Source organism: Scyliorhinus torazame, chromosome 8 (assembly GCF_047496885.1).
Source record: "Scyliorhinus torazame isolate Kashiwa2021f chromosome 8, sScyTor2.1, whole genome shotgun sequence".
NCBI classification, from domain to species: Eukaryota; Metazoa; Chordata; class Chondrichthyes; order Carcharhiniformes; family Scyliorhinidae; genus Scyliorhinus; species Scyliorhinus torazame.
Window position 1 is genome coordinate 58,167,254 of NC_092714.1, and position 22,925 is coordinate 58,190,178.

The following is a 22,925-nucleotide window of genomic DNA, read 5'->3' on the forward strand; positions in this document are numbered from 1 at the left end:
AGCGAGTTCCAGGCACCCACTACACTAGTGTAAAAAAAGGCAACATCCTGGTAAATCTCTTCTGCGCCCTCTCTAAAGCCTCCACATCCTTCTGGTAGTGCAGCGACCAGAATTGAACACTATACTCCCAAGTATATTTTATATCAAAAAGACAGCCAGTAAATATGCAAAGCAAGAGTTATTGTTCACTCCAATGCCAAGTTCTGTATCATCTGTAGCCTTTGAAATTCTACCCAGAGTACACTTGTGCAGATAATTAATCTATATCACAGAGAGCCCTAACATTGATCCATGAAGGATATCATTGTTGCTTCCCTCCAGTCTCAAAAACAATTTTTCACTACTGTTTTCTATCCAATAGCCAATCTTGTATACACTATCCTCATCTACCCTGTTACTTCATCAAAAAATTTGATAATGTTCGTCAAACATGATTTGCCTTTAACAAATCTGTGCTGCCTTTCATTTGTTAGTCCATACTTTTCCCCAATGCCAATTAATTTTTTCACAGAATATTGTCTCTGAAAGTTTCCCCACCAACGACATTGGGCTGACTTGCCTGCAGTTGTTGGGTTTATCCCTCTCCTCATTTTTAAACAGAAGTTTAATATTCCTGTCCTCTGGCACCATCTCCATCTCAATGGGTCGATTGGAAGATTATAGGAATATAGAAACAGGAATAAGCCATTTAGCCCCTCAATCCTGTTCTGCTATTCATGGGACCCATGTCCCTTAATAGCTTTGGTTAACAACAATCTATCAATCACAAATTTAAAATGATCAATTGACCTGGCAACAAATGTCACTCACAGCAGAGTTTCAAATTTTTGCTGGCCTCTGTGTAAAAGTGTTTCCGAGCTTCATTCATGAAAAATCTGGTTCCAATATTTATGTCCCTTAATCTTAGGCACCCACAGTCAGCAGAAATAATTTCGCTCTCTCTCCCTTATCAGTCTCGCTTAGAGTTCCATTTGAAAAACGTGGATCAAATCATCCCATATTGTTAGGCATTTGATAAAGTGCCATATAAATGGTTAATACACAAGGCAAGGGCTCATTGATTTGGGGGTGATGTATTAGCAGGAATAGAGGATTTGTTAATGGACAGGAAGCAAAGAGAAGGGATAAATGGGGCATTTTCACATTGGCAGGCTACAACTAGTGGAGTGCCACAAGGACCAGTGCTGGGGCCTCATCTGTTTACAACCTATGTTGACAATTAAGATGAAGCAAGAGAGAGTAATGCATCTAGGTTTGCTGACTGTACAAAGCGAAGTGACAATGCAAGCTCCGAGGAGGATCATAAGAGGCCACAAAAGAGATCTGAACAGGTTACATGAATGGACAACAATGTGGCAGATGGGAGTGTAATATGGGCAAGTGTGACGTTATTCACTTTGATCATAATAATAGAAAAGCAGAATATAATTTTAAAGGGGCTGAAACTTGTAAATGTTGTTGTTGAGAAGGTGTGGTGCCCTGAATTGCTCACAGTACTCCAGATGTGGCCGAACCAGGGCTTTGTTTTGCTGAAGCATGACTTCTATTCTAGGCCTTCAATTAGTCTTTTTAAATTATTTTCTGCACCTGTCTGGCATTTTAATGACCTACAGACATGGACCTCTAAATCTCTTCAGACTTCTACTGTTTACAGCTTTTCACTATTTAGAAGCACTGACCCGCGAACTTACTTATCAGACCAGCTACATCTTCCTCCAAATCGTTTATGTATACGACAAACAACAGAGGTTCCAGCACAGATCCCTGTGGAACACCACTAGTCACAACCTTCCATTCAGAAAAACACTCTTCTAGTGCTACCCTCTGCCTTCTGTGACCGAGCCAGTTCTGTATCCATCTTGGCACCTCACCTCTGATCCCATGTGACTTCACCTTTCATACCAGTCTGCCATGAGGTACCTTGTCAAAGGCTTTACTGAAGTCCATGTACAACATCCACTGCCCTCCCCTCAATCATCTTTGTCACCTCCTCAAAAAACTCGATAAAGTTAGTGAGGCATGACCTCCCTTTCACAAAACCATGCTGTCTATCGCTAATAAGACCATTTGCTTCCAAATGTATAAATCCTGTCCCTGAGAATTCCCTCCAATAATTTACCTACTACTGATGTGAGGTTCACTCACTGCCTATAGTTTCCTGGATTAGCCCTGTAACCTTTCGTAAACAGCAGTACCACATTAGCTATTCTCCCGTCTTCTGGGTTCTCACCTGTAGCCAATGAGGATACAAAGATGTAAGTTTAAGGCCCCAGAAATTTCCTCCCTTGCTTCCCTCAGTATTCTTGAGATAAATCCCATCCGACCCAGGAGACGTATCTACCTTAATGTCTTTTGGAAGACCCAATACTTCCTCCTTTTCAATGTCAAAATGACCCAGACTGTCCACACAGCCTAGCGAAGAATCTTCTTCCCTTTCTTTGGTGAACACTGATGCAAAGTATTCATTTAGTACCTCGCCCATTTCCTCTGGCTTAACATATAGATTCCCCCCCCACAGTCCTCAAGTGGCCCAATCCTTTCCCTGGCCACCCTCTTGCTTTTTACATATGAATACAAAGCTTTGGGATTCACCTTAATCCTACTTGCTACTTTTTTTATACTCCTCAAGGGTTTTGACTGTCCCCACCCTTCTAGACCATACAAAGCCTCCTTTTTCTTTTTGACAAGGTTCACAATAACCCGTTATCCAAGGCTCCCTAAACTTCCCATACTTATCCTTCATTCTCATGAACGTGACTTTCCTGAATCCTAATCAATTGTCGCTGAAAGACTCCCACATGTCCAATGTTGATTTACCCTCCAACAGCCAGACCCAATCCAAATTCTTCAATTCCTGTCCAATGTTGTCCTAATTTGCCATTCCCAGTTTAGCACCTTAACGCGAGGTTTACCTTCATCCCTATTAAAAAGTACCCTAAAACTTGTGGAATTGTGGTCACTACTCCCAAAATGTTCCCCTACTGAAACCTCAACCACCTCATTCTACAATGCCAGGTCCAATACTGCCCCTTCCCTAGTTGACTATCTACATATTGTATCAAGAAGCCTTCCTGGATGCACCTTACAAACTCTGCCCTACCCAAGCTCCGAGCACTAAGTGAGTCCCAGTCAATATAGAAGAAATTAAAATCCCCTACCACAACAACCCTGTTACTTTTGCACCTACACAAAATCTCTCTACCATCGGCCCCTCTCGCTCATTGGCAGTTTGGGGACCTGTAATAAATGCCCAACATTGGAGACTTCCGTGGTGGCTATGAGGGAGTAAGTCGCACATTTGGTGGCTTTCGCTCCGGTCGGACTTTTGGACTCCCCCCCCCCCCCCCCCCCCCCCCACCCCCCCCCCCCCCCCCCCCCCCCCACCCCCCCACCCCCCACCCCCCGACTTCTTTGTGCTTTTGAGGGCTGGATCTGAAGGCATAGGCACTGACTCCAGATATAGGTTGTATGGAATTAAGAAGCGGAAAGAATCGTAAACAGTTGACGAAGTGGGCAAACAAGGGCAGTGTTGAGGCTGCGGAGGAGGACATATGGCCGATGTCCGGACCCCGGTGCAGACAGCCCAGCCAACAACGGAGCATCCGTTGAAGGCCATCCAAGAGGGCTTCACCGCGCTGAAACGGGACAGTTTAGACCCGGTTCAGAAATCAATCGAGCGCCTGGAGCACAGGATCGGACGATCCAGAAGCTGGAGAAGGCGCTGGAGGAGCAGGAGGATCACCAAACGGTGGTGGAGGTGGAGATGGGGAGGCTGAAAGACCAACAAAAAAGGCTTCTGGAGAAGGTGGAGGACCTGGAAAATAGGTCCCGTCGGCAGAATTTAAGAATCGTTGGTCTCCCGGAGGGGGCCGAGGGAGTGGATGCGACCGCATATGTGGCAGACATGTTCCAGAAGCTGTTGGGGGATGATGTCGTCCCTCGTCCGTTGAAGGTCGACAGGGCGCACAGAGCGCTGGCGAGACAGCCCCCCCCCCCGCCCCACACGAGCGATGGTGGTTAGGTTCCACAGGTTCCTGGACAAGGAGCGGGTGCTACAGTGAGCCAAGCGCACGCGGAGCTGAATTGGAACAGTAGTGTCTTGCGCATTTACCAGGACCTGAACGTGGAGGTGGCCAGGAGGAGGGCAGGCTACAGACAAGTCAAAGAGAGTTTGTTTTAAGAAGCAGGTGAAGTTTGGGCTGCTATATCCCGGCACGCCTTTGGGTCACGCACGAGGGACAGCACTATTATTTTGAAGAGCCAGAGGACGCGATAGACTTCGTCAAGAGAGAAGGGTTGATGCCAAACTGACTTAACTAAAAAAGTTATTGAATGATGTCTATATGTTGTTCTTGTTTATTTTTTTTTCTTCTGTATTCGAGTTTTGCTGGAGAAGAGGCAAGTTAAGGTATTTGGTCTGGGGGCTTTTGGTGTTCTGATGGGGGTGGTTGGAAGTGCCGATTACTTACTTTGTATTACTTGGATTGCACTAGTGTCGAGGTTTTCTTTGATCACTTTTTTTCAGAGCAATTGCTCGAAGGTGGCTGGTTTAGGGAAGTGGTGTCGATGGGTGGGGGAAATGGGACAGAGGGAACAATAGGTGGGAGACTTGATGGCGCCGGAGTAGAGAGCCACCAGGCTAGCTGGGTGAGCTGGTCTACGGAAGCCAGGTAGGGGGGGTGGTGCGTATAGCTAGTTTATGGCAGGGGTTAGGTTACAGGGTGTTGTTGCTAGGTGTGGGGGATAAGGGGGTAGTTGGTATGCTGACTAGGGAGGCATTTGGGTTCAGTAACATGGAGGAGATCGGAGGTGGGGGCTGCCAGGAGGCGGGCCAGGGGAGGCGCGACACGGGCTTGGGGCGGGTCCAAGAAAGAAGATGGCTGATCGGTGAAGGGGGGGGGGGCACGGTGCCCCACAACCAGGCTGATCACCTGGAACGTTAGAGGGTTAAACAGGCCAGTAAAGAGGGCACGCGTGTTCACACATCTGAGGGCGCTGAAGGCGGATGTAAGTATGCTACAGAAGACACATCTGAAAGTACCTGACCAGGTCAGATTAAGGAAGGGCTGGATTAGCCAGGTCTTCCACTCAGGGCTGGATACTAAGACCAGAGGGGTCGCCATTTTGGTTAACAAACGGGTGCAATTCGAGGCGGGTAGCACAATTTCGGATGGGGGAGGTAGATTTGTCATTGTGAGTGGCAAGCTCAAGGGGGTGAAGGTAGTCTTGGTCAATGTATATGCCCCAAACTGGGATGATGTGGATTTTATTAAGATACTGCTGGGGAAGATACCGGACCTGGACTCGCACAGGCTGATTATGGGAAGTGATTTTAACACAGTCCTTGACCCCGGCCTGGACCGGTAGTGTTCAAAAACGGGTAGGGTGCAGGCGATGGCAAAGGAACTGAGGGGGTTCATGGAGCAAATGGGGGGGTTGACCCATGAAGGGCTAGTCGGCCGACGAGGAAGGAGTTGACTTTTTCATCATGAGCAGGGATTTTCATCATGAGCAGGGATTTGCTGGCGGGGTGACAGACGTAGAATATTCGGCGATCGCTATTTCGGACCATGCTCCACAATGGGTTGATCTGCAGGTCTGTAAGGAAAGCTTTCAGTGCCCACAATGGAGGTTAGAGGTTGGTCTGTTGGCGGACGAGGTGGTGTGTGAGAGGGTGAGGAAATGTATGCAAAACTACCTGCAGGTTAATGACACGGGAAGTCTCAGCTGCAGTGCTCTGGAGGGGCTGAAGGCAGTGGTGAGAGGGGAGCTGATCTCGATCCGAGCACATAGGGACAGACCTGCAGGACAGGGCAGAAACGGACCGACTGGTAAAGGAGATCTTACAGATAGACAGGAGGTATGCGGAGACTCCGACGGCAGAGTTATTAAGGGAACGACGAAGGCTGAAGACGGAGTTTGGGGTGTTGTCCACAGGTAAGGCTGTGGAGCAGCTTATGAAGGCGAGGGGCGCGATCTACGAGCATGGGGAGAAAGCCAGTAGAATGCTGGCACAGCAACGGAGGAAGAGGGAGACGGCTAGGGAAATGGGGAAAGTAGTCGACGGGGGTGTGGGGGGTGGAAACTTGGGAGGAGATCCGGCAGGGCTGAACAAGTTGTTCAGGCACTTCTACAGTAAGCTTTATACCTCGGAACCCCCCGTGGGGCCGGAGGGGATGAGGCGCTTTTTGGACGGACTGATCATCCCAAAAGTGCATAGGGGGTTGGCAGACAGGCGGGGGCCCCCGATTAGGACTGAAGAAACATTGGAGGACTTGAGGGCCATGCAATCGGGTAAAGCCCCGGGCCAGGATGGATATCCGGTGGAGTTCTATAAAAAGTTCTCTGAGATAGTGGGGCCGGTGCTGGTTAGGGTTTTTAAAGAGGCAAGAGACAGAGAGGTTTTGCCCCCCCAACGATGTCACAGGCCACCATCTCTCTGATACTGCAACAGGACAAAGACCCGGAGGCATGTGGGTCCTATAGGCCAATCTCTCTGCTCAATGTAGATGCAAAATTACTAGCCAAGCTTCTGGCTTCTAGGATTGATGGCTGTGTGCCGGACATTATTATGGAGGTCCAAACCGGGTTCGTCAAGGGCAGGCAGCTGGTGGCCAACCTAAGAAGGCTACTAAATGTGATCATGATGCCCCCGGAGAGTAGGGAGGTAGAGGTAGTCGTGGCAATGGATGCCGAAAAGGTTTTGACCGGGTTGAGTGGGACTATTTATGGGAGGTGTTGGGATGATTTGGTTCGGGTAGGGCTTTATCGACTGGGTTAGGCTGCTGTACCAGGCTCCGGAGGCTAGTGTAAGGACGAACAGGACGACATCTGACTATTTTAGACTGTACCGAGGGTCAAGGCAGGGGTGCCCCTTCTCCCCACTGCTCTTTGCGCTAGCAATAGAGCCGCTGGCAATTGCCCTGAGAGCTTCTAGGGGCTAGTACAGGGGGGTGGTGGGGGGAGAGGGGAGGGAGGGAGGGAAGGGGGGAGGGAAGGGGGGGGAGGGGGGAGAGGGGAAGGGGGGAGAGGGGAAGGGGGAGAGGGGAAGGGGGGAGGGGGGAGAGGGGAAGGGGGGAGGGGGGAGGGAGAGGGAGAGGGGAGGGGGGAAGGGGGAGGGGGGGAGGACACAGAGTCTTGTTATACACCGCCGACCTGCTCTTATGCATTACGGATCCAATGGCTGGGATGGATGAAATCATGGGAACCTTGAGGGAATTCAGCCTGTTCTCGGGGTATAAACTGAACATGGCAAAGAGTGAGTTATTTGTAGTTCAGGTGAGGGGCCAGGAGGGTCGGCTGAGGGGGCTGCCGTTTAGGTTAGTTGGGGACAGTTTCAGATACTTGGATACAGGTGGCGCGAGACTTGGGTCGGTTGCACAAGTTGAACTTATCCCGGTTGGTGGAGCAAATGAGGGCCGAGTTCCGGAGGTGGGATGCGCTCCCACTGACACTAGCGGGGAGAGTGGAGACAGTTAAAATGATGATCCTCCCAAGATTCCTGTTCGTATTCCAGTGTCTCTCCATTTTCATTCCACGGTCCTTTTTTATAAAGGTCAATAAAATTATTATTTGATTTGTGTAGGCGGGAAAGTCCCCGCGGGTGAAGAGGGTGATACTTGAGAGGAACCGAGGGGAGGGGGGGCTGGCGCTGCCAAACTTTAGTAATTACTACTGGGCACCCAACATAGCTATGATAAGGAAGTGGATGGTGGGTACGGGATCGGTTTGGGAGCGGATGGAGGCCGCTTCGTGCAGGGGCACCAGTTTGGCAGCCCTGGTTACGGCACCCCTGCCGCTCCCGCCGGCACGGTACTCCACCAGCCCTATAGTGGTGGCAACTTTGTGGATCTGGGGTCAATGGAGAAGGCACATGGGGGAAGTGAGAGCATCGATTTAGTCCCCAATTTGCAACAATCAATGGTTTGCCCCGGGGAATATGGACGGTGTGTTCCGAATACGGCGGAAGGCTGGGATTGAGGGGATGGGGGATCTGTTCTTAGAAGGGAGCTTCCTGAGCAGGAGGGCGCTAGAGGAGAAATTTGGGCTGGCGAGAGGGAATGATTTCAGTTACTTGCAGGTGCGAGACTTTCTATGCAGACAGATTCCATCCTTCTCACGCCTGCCACTTAGGGGGATCCAGGACAGGGTAGTGTCGAGTGGATGGGTGGGGGAGGGGAGGGTCTTGGATATATATAAAGAACTTATGGGGGCAGAGGAGACGCTGACCGAGGAGCTGAAGCTTAAGTGAGAAGAGAAGCTCGGAGGGGAGATAGAAGAGGGCTTGTGGGCGGAGGCGTTGAGTAGGGTAAACGCAACCACAACATGCGCTAGGCTCAGCCTGATCCAATTCAAGGTCGTCCACCGGGCCCACATGACAGTGGCCCGGTTAAGTAAATTCTTTGGACTGGAGGACAGGTGCGCCAGATGTGCAGGAGGACCTGTGAACCATGTCCACATGTTCTGGGCAAGTCCAAAACTCAGGGGTTACTGGCAGGGGTTCGCGGACGTTATGTCCCGGGTACTAAAAACAAGGGTGGTGATGAGTCTGGAGGTGGCAATTTTTGGGGTTTCGGAGGACCCGGGAGTCCAGGAGGAGAGAGAGCCCGAAGTTCTGGCCTTTGCTTCCCTGGTAGCCCGGCGACGAATACTGCTGGCATGGAGGGACTCAAACCCCCAGAAGTCGGAGGCCTGGCTATTGGACATGGCGAGCTTCATCGGTCTGGAGAAAATTAAGTTTGCTCCGAGAGGGTCACGGTCAGGGTTCGCCTGGAGGTGGCAACCATTTATCGACTTCTTCACGGAAAATTAATCGTCAGCAAGGGGGGGGGGGGAGAAAAGAGAGGAGTTAGGGCAACGTAGATTAGGGGGTTAGTTAGGCGGTCCTTGTGGGATGGGAGCTGGTTTTTGCACTATGTTGATTGGTTTTTGCGCACACTGTTTACTATGCCAAAACTCCTCAATAAAATAGTTTATGAATGCCCAACATTGTGATTGCCCACTTCCTGTTCCTGAGCTTTACCCAGATTGCCTCATTGTATGAATTCTCCCGCAATACAGCTCTAATATTCTCCTTAACCAGCAATGCTACTCCCCCACCCCTTTTATATCCCCCTCTATCCCTCCTAAAGCATCTATATCCTCCCAACATTCAGCTGCCAATCCTGCCCTTTCTTTAATCATTTTTCTGAGATGGCCACAACAATTATAGTTCCAAGTACTATTAAGTGATCGAAGTTCATCTGCCTTACCTGCAATACTTCTGGCATTGAAACAAATACACTTCAAAGCACTGCTTTTGAGCAGACAGGGTGATGTTCTCTTATTTTTGTTCTCTATTTCCCCTTCAGTTATTGCACCTTCTAAGCTAACGCTCTGGTTCCCACCCCCCCTGCCATACTCGTTTAAATCCTCCCGAGTGACTCTATAATAATAATAACTTATTGTCACAAGTAGGCTTCAATGAAGTTACTGTGAAAAGCCCCTAGTCGCCACATTCCGGCACCTGTTCGGGGAGGCTGCAAACCTCCCAGGCAGGAGATTGGTGCCCCTTCAGTTTAGATGCAACCCGTCCTTTTTATACAGGTCACAGCTGCCCCAGAAGAGATCCCAGTGGCCCAGAAATCTGAACCCCCCCTCCTACATCACTAGTTTAGCCATATATTTAGCTGCACTATCCTCCTATTTCGAGCCTCACTGTCACATGACACGGAGTAATCCTGAGATTATAATGCTAGAGGTCCTGCTTTTTAGCTGACTACCTAATTCCATGAATTCCTTCTGCAGGACCTCATCGCCCTTTGTACCTATGTCGTTAGTACCTATGTGTACTACGACCTCTGGCTGTTCACCCTCCCCCTTCAGGATGTCCTGTGTTCATTCAGAGACATCCTTGACCCTGGCACCAGGGAGGCAACATACCATCCTGGAGTCTCTTTCATGTCCACAGAAGCAACCATCTGTGCCCCTTAAGAGTCCCCTATTCGCTCTCCTGCACTTTGCCCTCCCCAACTGAGCATCCAAGGCAGTTGTGCCACTGTTCTAGCTGCTGTTGTTTTCCCCTGATGGGGGACCCCCCCAACAGTATCAAAAATGGTATACCTGTTATAGGGGGGGACAGCCACAGGGAATTACCACACTGACTGTCTGCCCTTTTTCACGGTCACCCATCTGTCTGCACCTTGGGTGTGACCATGTCTCTATAACTTCTATCTATGACTCTTTCTGCCACCTGCATGCTCCTAAGTGCAGCCAACTACTGCTCCAACTGAACCACACGGTCTGCGAGGAGCTGCCATTGGTTACACTTCCTGCAGACGTAGTCAACTGGAACACTGGAAGCGTCACGGATCTCCCACATCTCACAGTTGGAGCACTGCATCCTGCTGAGTGACATTTAAGCTCTAGTTAATTTATTTAAAATAAATACTTAAATTGTTATTAGATTAAAGTTACTAATCTCTGCCCTCCGGTTTAGTTACTCCTCTACCTAGTTAATTAATTAGTTTTTCAATGTTTTTTCCCCAAATTTAACAGATTCCCTACAGGTCACAACTTTACTGTGTCATCACTTCTCAGTTTTTTTCCCCCCACAATTTGAAAACACAGAAAGACAGACACAAATACCACTTATCTTCACAGACTGCACTCTGGATTTCTCCCCCTCAGCTCCACTTCCGATATGAAGGACTTACCTGCTACTCACCAATCAGCTCTCTCCCTTGTAGTCACCTGCAGCAGGGCAAGGCCACACACTGCAAATTTGAGTGTTACAAATCAAGGGATAAAAAGCACCACCCCCAGTCTCAAATTCCCACCCAGCCTCAAATTCCCAGCTCCCAAACTCACTTTTCAATGTATCTCACTCGGGGCATGTACTCTCTGTCTCACTGGGAGTGTGCTTGAACACCCCTTCTTAAATAGGCCTGAGATGACTCACACATCTGGTAACTTTAGATCAAAACAATTGCAGTCAGCATCTCTTGCCTCATAATTAGGGTTTAGGTGATTGACAGTTAACTGCCACTCAGTTATGTGAGTGGACATACGTTGATTTGATGTTTTTAAGTTTCTATTTCTCTTCTGTTATTTTTGGGCTGTGTTCCTACCTAGGGGCGGCCCCTTTTAATTTGTCCCTTGGTTAATTTATTTTAATCTATTCAGTTGTACTGCCCAATAATATCGCGTGAGTGGGTGGGGCAGCCCCTTATTTACCTTTACTGCACAACCTTTGTATTAAACGAGACTAACAAAATTTAAAAAGGAACAGTCTTCCCAATTTAATTCCCAGCTCCCAAACTCGCTCTTCGATGTGTCTCACTCTGGATGTGTCTGCTACCTCATTAGGAGTGCTGATTCCTGAGATGAAGGTCTTATCTTATGAGGAAAGGGGGCAGGTTGGGCATATACCCATTCGAGTTGAGAAGAACGAGAGTTTATCTTATTGTCATATATAAGATCCCGAGGGAACTTGACAGGGTAGATGCTGAGGGGATGTTTCTCTTGTGGGAGAATCTTGAACGAGGGGGCACCGTTTAAATATTAGGAGTCTCCCATTTAAGACTGAGATGAGATATTTTTCTCTTGAGGACCATTTGTCTGTGGAAGTCACTTCCCCAGAGACCAGTGGCGGCTGGAGTATTGAATGTAAAGCTGAGTGGATAGATATTTGATCGACAAATAATTCCAGGGTTATGGGAGGCAGGCAGAAAGTGGAGTTGAGACTACAATCTTATTGAATGGTGGAGCAGATTCAAGGGACCTAATAGCTTACACCTGTTCCTAATTCTTGTGTTATTATGAACCATTTTCTGTTGAAGGCCCCTCATTGTTCAATTACTGTTTTACCTATCAATTTTTGATTCCAATTAACCTGGGCCGGATCCCTTTACAACTGAGTGAAGTTAGCCTTCCTCCAGTTAAGTATTTTTGTATTTGATTCCACTTTTTCTTTTTCCACGATTGTTCTAACACTAATGCTTTATGATCATTGCTCCCCAACTAATCCCTCACTGAAATATATTCCACTTGCTCCACATTTTGCAGGATTACATCCACCACTGCTTCCTTCCTTGTTGGACTGAAAACACAGGTCAAAAAAGTTCTATTATACGCATTTCAGGAATTCCTCCCCCTCTTTGTCTTTTACACTGTTGCTAATCCAATCTATTTTAGGATAATTGAAATGTCCCATGAGCACCATTCTGTATTTTTTTCCCAGAAAATATTTTATTAAGGCATTTGTAATTTTAACACTTTTAAACGGAAAGATTTAACAAAGGCAAAACGCCCACAATAACATAATCACCCCCCCAAACACAGACCCTATCCAACATGGTCCATATAACCACACTGTTTCACAGCCCTCCCTTCGTTGGTTTTCCTACCCTTATTCGTCACTTCCATGCCCCCCCCTTTTCTCTGACATTCCCCCACCCTTGCTGACAGACTAATTTTCCTTAAAGAAGTCGATGAACGGCTGCCACCTCTGAGCAAACCCCTGTAACCCCCCCCCGGATCTTCTGACATTCTGGATATCACCACCTCTGGACTCAAAGTCCCCCTCCCTTGCAGGACCTCAGACATGAGGTCCGCAAATCCCTGCCAAAAGCCCCTCAACCTTGGACACACCCAGAACATGTGTACATGATTCGCAGGACTTCCCCCACAGCACCCACACCTGTCTTCCACCCCTTCAAAAAACCTGCTCATCCGGCCCACCATCATATGAGCCCTGTGGACTACCTTGAATTGGATCAAGCTGACCTGGCACACGATATGGACTCTCCGCAGGGCCTCTCTCATAACCCAGCTTCCAACTCTCCTCCCAACTCTTCTTCCCACTTCCTCTTCACCTCCCCTATTGGAACTCATTCCCACTCCATCAGCTCCTTGTATACCTCTGAGACCCTCCCCTCCCAGACTCCTGTTTTAACATCATCTTCTCCTGTAGCTCCCTTTGTGGTAGGCGAGGAAAGCTTGGGACCTGCCTCCGAACAAAATCCCGTACCTGCAAATAGCGGAACTCGTTCCCTCCTGGCAACTCAAACTCCTCCTCTAGCTCCTCCAAACTAGGGAAGCCCTCCTAAATAAAAAGATCTCCAATTCTCTCGATCCCTGCCCACAACCACCTCCTGAAGCCCCCGTCCAGCCCCCCCCCCGGAGCGAACTGATGGTTGTCACAAATCGGTGCCCACACCTCGACCTCATGCCCCTCCGTAGGCATCATTATTACATTTAAGAGCAGTCTAATATTGATTGCCAGGTGTCGCCCCTTAACAAACCCCATTTGGTCCTCCCCTATTACCCCTGGGACACAGTCCTCAATCCGTATGGCCAGGATCTTTGCCAACAATTTAGCATCCACATTTAATAAGGAGATTGGTCTATATAACCCACAGCTTTCCGGATCCTTGTCCCGTTTCAAGATGAGAGAGATCGTGCCTGTGATAACGTCGGGGGGAGCACTCCCAACTCCTTTGACTCATTAAAAGCCTTTACCAAAAGCGGCCCTAGCATCACGGAAAATTTCTTATGAAGTTCCACCGGTCCCGGGGCTTTGCCCGATTTCATCGTCCAAGCCCCTCTGTTACCTCCCCAGGCCCTGCACCATCTATCTTTGGGAACTCCAGCCTCCCCCCCCCCCCCCCCCCCCCCCCAAATTGTCTCATCCCCTTCTCCCTGGCTGGGGTTCCGATTTATACAGCTTACTATAAAAATCCCCAAACTCACAATTCAGCCCGGCCAGGTCCAGAACAACCGTCCCCCCTGTATCCCTCACTTTCCCTATCTCTCCCACCACCTCCTGCTTCCTCAACTGATGCGCCAACATCCTACAAACTTTCTCCCCATACTCATACAACACCCCCATACTCTCCTCAGCTGCCCCACCGCCTTACCTGTGGACAGGAGCCCAAGTTCTAGCTGCAGCCTTTGGCGTTCTTTCAAAAGCCCATCTCCGGAATTTCCCATTCTGTAGTTTTTACATTTTCTGAAATGTGCTCAAAATCATGAATGGTTTTCGAAAGAGTAAATAAGAAAAAACTACTTTCAATGGCCAGAAAGGTTGATGACAAGAAGTAACAAATTTAAGGCGGGAGTTTTCTTGCAACCTGCCACATGTTTCACGGCGGCAAAGGTGGCCTACCATTGGCCGGTGGCAGGATCATTTAGTCCCGCCGTTGACAACGGGTTTCCTGTTGAATGGACTCCTCACCACCATGAAACCAGCGGTGGGGGTGCGCCATTGGCAGGACTGGAATATCCCATCAATGTGAACGGTCGGTAGATTCCGACCAAGGTGTTTGACAAAGAACCAGAGGAAACATGAGGAGACCTTTTTTTGCATATAACTACTTTTTATGCTCTTTCGTGCACAGTTTTAATGGCTGTTTGAAACAAATTCATTAGTAATATTCAGAAGAAAATTGGATAAATATTTAAGGGAAGTAAATTGTGGGGCTCTGGGGAAAGAGCAGGGCTGTGATATCTACCAAAGAACCAGCACAATCTCAATGGGCAAAATGGCCTCCTCTGTATGTAACTTTCCATGAAAACTAAATTTGCTCCTCTATCTCGTTCACATTAACTAGCTCCTCTATTTTACCTAATTTCTAATTAAATACTGTCTGTGGCAGTTGAACTACACAACCCCTTTCCAGTGTCTGAATAGTTCAATCAATCAATATTGCCTGCGTGACCAACCCCCTTTTTTACCTTGCAGAGAGCTCTCTGTTATTACCACTATCATAACTTCTACACCAACATACTTGTTCACTAACTTACTTCCCACTCTCATTGTATTTATGTACTTGCACTCCAAACCCATCTTAGACTGCTGCAGCTTTATCCCTTGTCTCGTCTCTCCTATTTATGAATTGTTCTTTAGTCTAGTGCTATTTGCCTCTCTCAGTCCTTTGTGCACTTTCTTTTTCCTCGTTAATATTTCATCCTGGTGCCTTTCCCCTTCCAATTGAATTTAAACACTCTCCCACATCATTAGTTAATCAGCCTGCAAGGATATTGCTCCTAGCAGTGTTGAGGTGCAACCTGTCATCTTTGAACAGGTACCTCTTGGTCCCAATGCCCAGGAGCCTGAAACATTTCTTCAGCCTTGCGTTGGCCTTTTTATCCTATTATTCCTATTTCAATAACAAAAGGCAATGGGAGTAATCATGCCTTTGTACTTCCACCCTAGCTACGAAAATTCTGACCTCAACCATTTTCTTCCTTGTCATTGACTCATACACATAAGTGTATCTCTTCCATGCATATGTTACAATTCTTACAGGAGAAGTAAAATAACATCAAAACATTCATTTCTTTCCTCTTTCCATAGGTAAAGTTTTGGTTTGCAGTGTCATGGGAGTCAGTCGATCAGCAGCCCTAGTGGCAGCCTACCTTATGATCTTTCACTATATGACAATCATGGAGGCATTAATGACGCTACGTAAAAAACGTCCAGTCTTCCCAAATGAGGGTTTCTTGATGCAGCTTAGGGAACTAAATGAAAATCTTTTGGAAGAACGTGGCCAGTATGATCCTGATGATGATGATGATGAGACTCTAAGCCAATGTTCTGTCATAGAAGCAAAAGCCCATTCTCTCTCTGTAGCCGAAGAGGAGAGACAGAGCATCATGGGTGCAGAAGCACATTCTATCATGGTCGAAGAGGAAGACACAAATAGCTTAATTGCGAGCAGTTTAATGAGCTCTGCAACAAAATCAAGTGTTGCTTCCAAAAGGCCACCGTTAATTGATGAAGCTGAAGAAGAAAGGATTTATGAAGAGTGGAGAGCAAAACAAGGTTTGTCACCAATAGAACAAACCAAGAAACCGAGAGAGGATAGACCCAAACTTCCTGAAGATCTTGAGGAAGAGAATAATGTTGATTGGCTAATTAGGGAATGGCAAAGTAAAAATGAAAAGTTTGAATTGGATCCATGTTGGCTGCCTGAACGACTTAGCCACGATGAAGAAGACAGAGGATCCATTGTTGCAGGAAGCAGACAATGTCTTGCCAGTAAACATGATGACACCGTGAGTGTTGACAGTCTTGACAGTGATCTTCTCCGTCAACATTTAGAGGAGTGCTTAAACAAACCAAGGAGAACTCGAAATGACTCCTTGTCCACTGAAGCCAGCACTTGGGATATGTGGGATGAACGGTTGCTTGAGATCAGCAAGAAAGCTGCAAGAGGTGATGACAACAGTAGCATAGTTTCTTTTAGCTACGGTGAAAAAAGAAGGGACCCAGATGAGGAAAGTTCTGCATTCTCAGAAACTAGTTCTCTGTTCAACTTCTGCAAGAAGAACAAAGACAAGCTCACCCCTCTCGAAAGGTGGCGTATCAAACGGATACAATTTGGATGGAATAAAAAAGATTCCAAAGCAGATGATGAGAACAAAATTGAAGAAAATGAGGAGGGGGATGAAGGAGGACTAAAATCACTTGCTGATGTCAACCTGACTGCTTATCAGAGCTGGAAGTTGAAACATCAGAAAAAATTGGGCAATGAAAACAAAAATGAGATCATTGGTCTGGCAAAAGATGAAGATATTACATCTAAGAGAACTAAGCAAAGGCGTGCCGAGGTCTTGGAACGTTCCAAACGAACATTGGAAGAGAGTAAATCCTTATCTGAGTGTGAGACAGAGAGTTCCATGAGCGGGAGCATTCCACTGTCTATTTTCGGGTGCAGAATCTCTGATAGAAATGTAAGTGATGATGCTGCCTCGATGTTAAGCATACAGAGTAGTGGAACTTCAATGTCTAGAGCCAGAACTGCCTCAGCTACTGCAGTGCCTATGCCACCATTGCAAGTAAATGCTGATGCCACTGTTTCACTTTCTAGCATTCAAGATTGGATTGCTTCTGTGGTTAATGAGCAAATTGCAATAAAGCAAACTGAGATCTTGGGCACTGCCTCAATATTAGACAAAAACCTCCAACAAGGGGCCACTGGAATATATGCAGAAGATGACAAAATTTCACTTCTCAGCATGCAAACTGGAAGTGCCTGTGCTAGTTCGCTGCTGGGGACTAAAGCAGCCCACCGCACCAGTACTCAGACTGCCTTGTCAGGCAGCAGTCTATCTAGCTTCAGGTCTGAAGGCTTCAAATCAAAGGAGAAGATTACAAAAACAAGCAAGCCACTTTATAGCTTATTTGCAGATGAAGTTAACCTTAAAATGTTGGACTCCAAGAACAAGGAAATAAAAAGTGAAATGAAAGATAAGATGGATGCGTACAAAAAAGAAAAGGTTGTTGTTGACAATAAACGCAGCACGTTATTTAAAAAGAAGAAGAAGGATGAAAGTGGAGATGAGGATTTGGCTGAAACAAATTCAGGATGTCTTTCCTATTCAAGAGCAGATAGGTTTGACACAAGTTCCAATATTTCAGATAATGGTTTATGCACAGGCATCAGCACACCAACTTCGACTACCAATATACATAAATGGCTTCGAAATGTTAAGGAAGTATCTGTTGATGACAAATCCTTAACAAGTGACCAGGTTATGAATAAAGAAACAAAGTTCAATCGGGCTTCTTATCTGCATGAACCTGATAGTGGGTTGTTGCCAAATCGCCAATTGGATGCAACAAAAGGTTCAGCTTCATTGTATCTTACAAGAGATGTTGATTTGAAAACACCACTGGCAAACTCAGAAGAATATACATCTAGAAGATTTGCTTCTTCCTACAAATCAAATATTGATGATGACAATGTAACTAAATCAAAATATTCCACCCCACCACCTGACTCTAATTTCCGAAGGCTAAAGGCTAATGAAGCTGGTAGTTCCAGAGAATTGTCCCCTATTGAAACACAGCATTCATATGTTGGTTTTCAGCCAGCAGACCAACCAACTCACCTTTTCCCAAGGAGATCTTGCTTGCGCCAAACAGAGACAGAACTAAATGCCCATGATCATGAAGATACCCTGGAGATGCATACAAAGAGAACATTTAAGCAGAGTTTTGCAAATGTAGATGAACAAGCCAGTACAAAAGGTAATAACAGTGACCTTGAAAATTCTTCAGCAAAGAAAGGTATGAAGTCTGTATCAGAAAACAACATTGAAGATGATGATGAGATTATAGCTGCTTGGAGGAGTCGTCAAGAAAGCAGAATAAAGGATAAAAAAAGGCGCCAAAGAGAATAAACGTAATAATCGCTGGTATAATAGAATTAATGAATGAGAAGCTGTGTATGTGCAATTGAATTGGTATGTACAACAGAATTAAAGCCAATTTTAACAATTTAACAACCCTCTGACCCCACCAAACATGGCGACAGCAGTGCAATGCGATGCAAATTTTAAACTTTCTGTTCATGTTTGAGAGAAAGATGTTTTACAATCCTTTAGTGGAAATAAAACCCATATCAATATATACTTTTTGTTTAAATGAGTACCTCTTCATTTAACTTTGCTTTGGAATGTCTTTAGCATCCAGCTTCCATTTATAAAGAGCTTATGTGGTGATTTTAAGACAGAATGCAGCTGGGATGCCATTCAAATGGAGCACTTCCATTTACCTGCTTCATTCTCACCGACGTGAGCTTTTAACACTGCTGCTTTTGGGGGGGCAGTTGAGGCGAGAGCCTCCGTGCATATTGGGATCCTTATTTTTTGCTATACACTGAATAAAGGAGTTCAGTGTGAAACATCTTGGGGACACTTTGTGAACACGCTGCAGATTTTCAAAGCACAATGTTCAAAGGGCAGAACATTGGTACATTTGTTTTTTTTGTTATGGCTTTGCATACACTGAGTGCAACATCTGATCCTTGGTCGACACCATTTGTTTGGTCTTGTTCCCTGATGTCCACCAAAGAGGCACAGGGGGTCTTTCCTCCATTAACTCAGAATTGTTTGTTGATTGGGGGATGGTCACTGCTCTTTCCTTGACTTCAGGCAGGGCACGACTGTTGACTTTATTTGCTCCTGGGAGTCTAAGTTATGAATGACCGATTTGCCGCCTGCAGTTATTCTAAGATTACCTTAAGATCATATAATGCATTACACCTACAAGAAAAGTATCAATTTAAATTACTCATTCATTTTATTACTTTATATTTTTCCAGCATTGCAATTTTACAGTTTGAAAATAAATGTCCATTTCTAAGGATCTAATTTGGCAGCAAAAGCATTTTTTTTAAATGAAGATGCAATATGTGACTTTCAGGCTCAGGCGCAGCAGTGTGTTTCTCAAACTGGGTTCCTTGGACCCTTGGGGTTTGTAAAAGAATCAGGCTGAGTGAGAGCCAGAAACAAAGTGCAAGCCGCCACATGTGCAGCACAGAGTGGGCTGGCTTTGTTAGTCTGAAGGGAGGCATGCAAGGAGGGGCACTGAGAGTGACAGGAAGATTGCCAGGTTGACCCATTGTTGCCAAACTTGATGGTGGTTACCAGATGAGCTCACCCTTACACAAGAGAGGGAAGTTTAAAAAAATATATTCACACCATAATCCCAAAAGCTACCAAAATACGAGTTTTGTCAGGTACCAGGTGTTCTGAGAATTCCATTGTATTATAATTTAAATGGGGCAACTTCAAACCAAAATGTTTCAGAAGCACTGACACAACAGGCGGCATGGTGGCACAGTGGTGGCACTGCTGCCTCACAGCTCCAGGGTCCCGTGTTCAATTCTAGCCTTGGGTAACTGTCTGTGGTGTTTGCACTTTCTCCCTGTGTCTGCGTGGGTTTCCTCCGGGTGCTCCGGTTTCCTCCCACAGTCCAAAGATGTGCAGGTTCGGTGGATTGGCCATGCTAAATTGCCCCTTAGTGTCCAAAAAGGTTAGGTGAGGACTTCCGGTGGTGGCCAGGTGAATGGTCGCACATTTAATGGCTCCCGCTCGTGGTGGAATTTTCAGACCTTTTCCATGGCTAACGGATGGATCTTTTGATTTAAAAAGGTGCAGGAGAGATGATAGGAGACAGTGTCCCATCGGTGGATGGAGGCGTGGACCAGAAGTGGCCGAAAAGAAGGAAACGGGTTGTGATAGCTGAAGTGGTGCCTGCGACACAGGAGAAGATGGCGGAGGGTCAGGGATCGGTCCTACCCTCTCAATGGTCGACAGAGCAGCTGGTGAGCTTCCTTATTGAGAAGCTCACCCAGCAGAGGAAGGAGAATTTGAAGGGCCTAGCTAGGTTGGTGGACCCCACAAAGGCGGGGATCGACCGCATAGAGACGAGGCTGGAGGCCCAGAGCCAGGTGATCCAGAAAGTGGAGCAGGTGGTGGGGTCAGGTACCAGGTGTTCGAGCACGAGGAGCAGCTCACCTTGATGGCAGTTGAGACTGGGTTGATGCGGGATCAACAGAGGCGGCTGCAGGAGAAAGTGGAGGACCTGGAGAATCGGTATCGCAGGCAAAATTTGAGGATTGTGGGTCTGCCAGGGGGCAGCGAGGGAGCAGATGCCGGCGTGTATGTTGCTCGAATGGCGTGTATGTTGCTCGAATGTTCGAGAAGTTGCTGGGAGAGGGGACGGCGCTTGGAAGTGGACTGGGCGCACAGAGCACTGATGAGCCCGCAGGGGAATGAGCCGCCGAGGGCGATGGTGGTGCGCCTGCATCGGTTCTTGGACAAGGAACGGATTCTGAGGTGGGCCAGGCAGACGAGATGCTGTACCTGGGAGGGCAGCGAGCTGCGGGTCTACCAGGACCTGGTTGTGGAGTTGGCTAAAAGAAGAGCTGGCTTCAATAAAGTGAAGGCGGCCCTCTTTAAGTCGGGGGTGAAGTTTGGCATGCTGTACCCGGCGCGTCTGTGGGTGACCTATAAGGGTCGGGAGCTGTATTTCGGGATGCTTGAGGAGGCGATGGATTTTGTCAGGGACTGGCAGGAGGAGGACACTGAACCTTGGAGGAAATGTTCCCTTTAGGTCCCTTTGGGGTTTGTTTGGGTTATTTTTGTACTGTGTTTGGGACCATTGCTCAGGATTTGTGCTTGGTGGGGATGGTGGGTGGTCTTTTCTTTGTGTTTGGGTGTTGTGAAGTTTGCACTGGGAGTATGTTTGAGCGGGATGGGGAGGCTAGTGGGTTGTTATTTTGTGGTGGGGGGGACTGCTGAGAGGGGAGGTGGTTCTAAAAGATGGTATGGGGGGGTCGATGATGGTGGGGGCCCGAGGGTGGGCCTGAGCAGGTGCGGGACACGGACTGGAGGCTGGCCCAGGAGGAGTTATGGAGGGGTTATGGGGGGGGGGGGGGGGGGGGGCGACCAGGCTGATCACATGGAACATGCAAGGGTTGAACGGGCCGGTCAAGAGGGCCCGTGCGTTCGCACATTTAAAAAGTCTAAAGGTGGATGTAGCCCTGTTGCAGGAGACACACCTGAAGCTGGTGGATCAGACTAGGTTAAGGAAAGGGTGGGTAGGACAGGTATTTCATTCAGGATTAGATTCTAAAACGAGGGGGATGGCGATTTTGATTAATAAACGGGTGGCGTTCAAAGTGGGGAGTATAGTTGCTGACTCTGGGGAGGAGATATGTGATGGTGAGTGGGAAATTGAGGGAATGCCGGTAGTGTTGGTGAATATGCTCCGAACTGGGATGATGCCTAGTTTATGAGGCGGGTGTTGGGAAAGATCCTTGATCTGGACTCGCATCGGCTGATAATGGGGGGGATTTTAATATTGTTTTGGACCCAAGGTGGATCGGTTGTGTTCGAAGTCAGGGAGGGTGTCGGAGGCAGCGAAAGTGCTAAGGGGGTTTATGAAGCATATGGGTGGTGGGGGTGGATCCATGGAGGTTTGGGAGATGGAGAGTGAAGGAATTTTTGTTTTTCTCGCATAAGCACAGGGTGTACTCCCGGATTGACTTTTTTGTCTTAGATACTGTTGACGTGGGTGGTCGATGTTCAGTACTCGGTGATAGTGGTGTCAGCTCATGCTCCGCATTGGGTGGACCTGCGTGTGAGTAAGGGGGGTTGGGGGGCAGTGCCCACAATGGAGGCTAGATGTGGGGCTTTTGTCGGGTGAGGTGTGTGAGCGGGTGAGGGAGGCCATCCGGGGGTATGTGGAGCTAAACGTCTCAGGGGAGGTCTCGGCAGCCACGTTGTGGGGGGGTGTTGAAGGTAGTGGTGGGAGGGGAGTTCATTTCTATACGGGTACACAGGGACAAGGCGGAGCGCATGGAAAGGCTAATTGAAATTATGCAGGTAGAAGGGAGGTTCCCGGAAGCCCCGGAGGCGGGGCTGTTGAAGGAACTGCAGATGGAGTTTGGGATGTTACCCACTGGGAAAGCGGTTGGGCAGCTGAGGAGGGCGAGAGGGACGGTTTATGGATATGGTGAGAAGGCGAACAGGAAGCTGGCGCATCAGTTGAGGAAATAGGAGGCAGCAAGGGAGATCGGGAAAGTGAAGTTCAGGAGGCATGACCAGGAGGATTGCCCTCCAGTACCGCAAGAAGGTCAACGACCTACACCAGACAGCATGGGTGAGTTGACACTGATGCACCCGCCGCAAGATCTTTCCACTCCCACGTGGGCAACCCCCAACCCTCCATGTGCCCCAACCCTCCCTTCACCCCCTTCCCTTCACCCCACTCTCCCTTTAACCCACTCTCCCTTTAACCCCCCTCAATCCTTCCTTCACCACCACCCCCACCACTGTGAACCGCACATTCAGCTAACAATGCCCTCTCTGTATCTCCACAGGAGAAGCTCTCCCAAAATCGCTGGGAGAGGGCTTGTACTGGCGGAGGGGTGCCGGACATAAGACCTTCGAGGATCGGGCCCTGGAGGTGATGGGGGTGGCCAAGGACAGAGCGGTCACCAATGCGGAGGTTGGTGCACTCCGCAGAGGTGAGTAACCACCGAGCCCCACCCAGAGGACCTGTCAAACGCGAGTTGTTATTGCCATACAGACTGAGCCATCCCTCCCACTGACCACATGTCCATTCTCCCGCAGGCCCTCCAGCCAAC

The 22,925-nt window shown here is 47.9% G+C and overlaps 1 protein-coding gene across 2 annotated transcripts in view; it reads left to right on the forward strand.

Annotated features, from left to right (window-relative positions):
* The window catches only part of dusp27 (dual specificity phosphatase 27), an 80,565-nt gene extending 62,168 nt beyond the window's left edge, over positions 1–18,397 (forward strand). For both annotated transcript variants that reach the window (XM_072513675.1, XM_072513674.1), the window contains exon 6: positions 15,338–18,397. In XM_072513675.1, coding sequence (XP_072369776.1) covers positions 15,338–18,168 — 2,831 coding nt within the window. In that variant the 3' untranslated portion in view covers positions 18,169–18,397. The remainder of the gene's footprint in view (positions 1–15,337) is intronic.
* The last annotated feature ends 4,528 nt before the right edge of the window (positions 18,398–22,925 follow it).